Source organism: Cupressus sempervirens, chromosome 3, assembly GCF_028749045.1.
Source record: "Cupressus sempervirens isolate cs-2001-9-10 chromosome 3, ASM2874904v1, whole genome shotgun sequence".
NCBI lineage: Eukaryota > Viridiplantae > Streptophyta > Pinopsida > Cupressales > Cupressaceae > Cupressus > Cupressus sempervirens.
The window spans coordinates 454,645,807-454,649,187 of record NC_143120.1 but is presented as its reverse complement, the minus strand read 5'-3'; the positions used below and the strand labels follow the sequence as shown (position 1 = coordinate 454,649,187).

The following is a 3,381-nucleotide window of genomic DNA, read 5'->3' as shown; positions in this document are numbered from 1 at the left end:
TAATTTTAGAGTTTGAATTGAATAAAATAGTTGAATAAAAAAATATGAAATTTGAATTTTTAAATCACTTTGTTAAGATTATTGCTAAGGAATTAAATTTAAATTGGACATTAGACATTAAAATGAGACATTGTTATAACTTAGATAATAAATCTAAGTAAAAGTATTTCACCTTTTAATAAATGAAATGAGGTAACATTTTTTTACAGATGAACTTTTTGCATAGGCAATTAATTATTATTAATATTTAGGATGTATGACTTTCTACGGTTTTGGGACCACTTTCTTTATTAAATTAAAAAAATAATGATTCTAAAATACCTAATTTAAAAAAATTTCAATAATTTTGTTATCTTTTTAAAAATAAATTTTATATAATATTTCTAATACAAAAATCAAATAACTATCATTGTTTTTAAATTTGTTTTAAATTTAATTAAATATACAAATATTTCTGTAAAAAACTATTAGAACTAAGGTTCATCACGTAGAATTCTGTAATGTTTTAACTATTTGATTTCAACATCATTAAATAGTTGAGATTGATTGTTGGAATAACTATTGTGATTTATGATTTATGTTTGGATAATTAACGTAAATAAATAAGGTTTACATATATTTCAACATTTATGAACATTCTAGAATGTTGCCTCATAATATAGCTAGTATTTACTAAAATATGCTCCTATATTCTCAAATATATTAGCCAATCAAATTATTTTAAAATAATTTTAATAGTTTTAAAATTTTAAAAATTTACATATATACTTCAAAAAAATTAAAAGTGACAATAAAATATAAAAATAATTGCATATGATTGGTTGAAATCAAAAGTTTTAAAGTGATTGGAATAATATAGCCTAGGGCAAATACAATTAATCCACTTCGCACAACACATTAACTATTTCTGAAAATGGTCTCCAACTCTGTAAGGCGCATTTGTAGTTTTGAATGTGCCAATTCTCTTCCTCTTTAGAAGCTTGGGGAGTTCATTTCTCGAAGGAGTTCTTTTCTCTTGGTCTGCGAGCTCTGCAGGGCCATGTTTTTTCTCTGAGGTTTGAAGAAAAAGTTTTCTAAGGGAAGATAATGTATGTGAATTATCAGAATTGTCAGAAGAGGAAACATAGGGAGAAGCTGTATAATTTCAACACATTTTATGATCTGGGCTGCACTGCAGATTATGACTGGTCTTTCAAGGATAACATTCATATTTTTCTGGAGGAATGCACAGACGGAGAGCCTTACAACATCAATGGTAATCCTGCCTTGATCATTCTTTTGCAGGAAGAAATGTAAAATGTCCCCATTCCTCTTTATGTTGTCAAAGAAAGCGCACTCATATCCCCAAACCCTCATTGCATGCACTGACATTGTGTTGATAAGCATTTTACACCCCAAATCCTTCTCTTTTCTTTTTTCATGGCAGTCCATATGAAATTTTGAAGATTTTTTTTAGTCACTATAGTGCCCAAATTGCTAATTGTCAACGTAAATTAATTACATTGCAAAGCATGGTCAGCACCGACCAAGAAGCTTCCAGAGGCATGTGTGGCCATCCCTCCAACTGCCAATTACTCTCATTAAAAACATTACCAAACTCTTCTCTAGAATGCTCTGTACATTCAGCTATAAAGAGACTGGCTGGGCCTGGAGTTTTTCAGTGCTCAAGTTTGGATTGATATGTTGTGGCTCATTTCCTGAGTTTTTCTGTTGTGTTAATCTCTCTATTTTTGTTCATGGTATCAGAGCCTAGTTTGATTAGCTGTGGGAAACCGAAAATCTGCAGGTGCAGTCTTTACGTCTTCTATCTTGAGTGGTGGCTCCTGTACACTTTCCTCTTCTGCAGTTTCTTCCGCAGCAGTTTCTTCCTCTGCAGCAGCTTCTTTCTCCACACTGGCCTCTGCATCTGCAACAACATCTTTCTCTACAGTGATTTCTGTATTTGAAACAGTTTCTTCCTCTGTTGGGGTTTCCTTTGTCTCCTCCTCATTAGCATTTGTTTCACTGGTAACCTCCTCTGCAGGCTGCTGGCTTTCACCAGCTACAACTTCCTCCTTTCCCTTGAGATGATACATCTTGCTAATGGACTATTTTTCTTCAACGGCAGCCATTTTTGCTCCCAAACAATGCTTTGGTTTCAATGCAGGTGTTCCGAAAAAAATGAATCAAGGAAAGTGTTGAAGGTACGTTTGATTTCAGCTAAACATTTTTGATGAATAGATATGTGTGTTAGTGCAGTTGGAGAATAGTTTGATTTATAGAATATTGGAGAAACAAGTTGCTGTTCGAGGCAGAATTTTACTATTTGTTAAGCTTCTGCGGAGATTTTTTAACACAGTTTGAGTTTTGTATGCTTTTGTTATTTTACTAATCTTTTGAGATACTATATGTGGTTGAGACTGTTTCATTTGAAGATACAAATTGTGTGTGTTTAATGGTTGTTTGGTGATATAGTAATCAAGTACATTTGAAAGATATTATTATAAAGAGCACTTTGAAAGATTTGTGTGGGAAGTTGAAAGTGGTAATTTTAGAAGTCTTTTGTTTTGATAGCTTCTTAAGAAGGCCAATATCAAGGCATGGTCTTTGCTTGATGCTTATGTGATTATGTGCATGTGTGTCGGTGATTGATTGGAATTTAACTATGGCTGCCAATGAGATGTCTAGTCTTGTGGTTAGTGAAAAATTGGATAGATCAAATTATGCCAATTGGAAATGTGAGATGGAGTTAATTTTACAAATGAAAGATTTATGGGAACTAGTCAAAGAAGAAGAACCTAAGGATCAAGATAAACTTGATAAATGGAATAAAAAAGATATGAATGCACGTGCTACACTTTTGTGGCAAATTAGTCCAGGGATTAGGCCTCATGTTCAAGGTCTAAAAACAACAAAGGCAATATGGGAAACTTTACAAACAATGTATGAAAGAACAAGTAAGTTAAAAGCAATGGATATTAAGAGGCAATTAACTCATTTGAAAATGAAAGAAGGAGATAGCATGAATGATCATATTGCTAGATTGAAAAACCTAAGAAATCAGCTTGCAATGATGAAGGTTGAGTATGAAGATGATGAAATTATAGAATTTTTAATTGAAAGTCTTCTAGAGGAGTATAATAATTTCATTCGAACTTTAGAATTAACTGAAAAATTTGAAAATATAAAATTGCAAGAAGTCTATGGTGCTTTGTTAAATGAAGAAGAAAGGCTTCACAAGTTTGCAAGTGAGTCTAGCAAGAGTCAAGCATTTGTAGCTAGAGGGAAATACAAGAATTATAATCAAAATCAAAGACCTAATCAAGGGAATCAATATAGAAATGGTCAAAGACAATGGTCTCAACAAAGAGATAATAAAAATAGGCAAAATTATCAAAGGCC

General features: G+C 32.0%; 1 protein-coding gene across 1 annotated transcript; it reads right to left on the bottom strand.

Annotated features, from left to right (window-relative positions):
• Positions 1 to 1,742: 1,742 nt before the first annotated feature.
• Positions 1,743 to 2,148, bottom strand: LOC149567042 (uncharacterized). Its single transcript, XM_089816596.1, has one exon. The coding sequence runs from the start codon at positions 2,073 to 2,075 to the stop codon at positions 1,743 to 1,745; it is 333 nt and encodes a 110-aa protein (XP_089672722.1). The 5' UTR covers positions 2,076 to 2,148.
• Between the last annotated feature and the right edge of the window lie 1,233 nt (positions 2,149 to 3,381).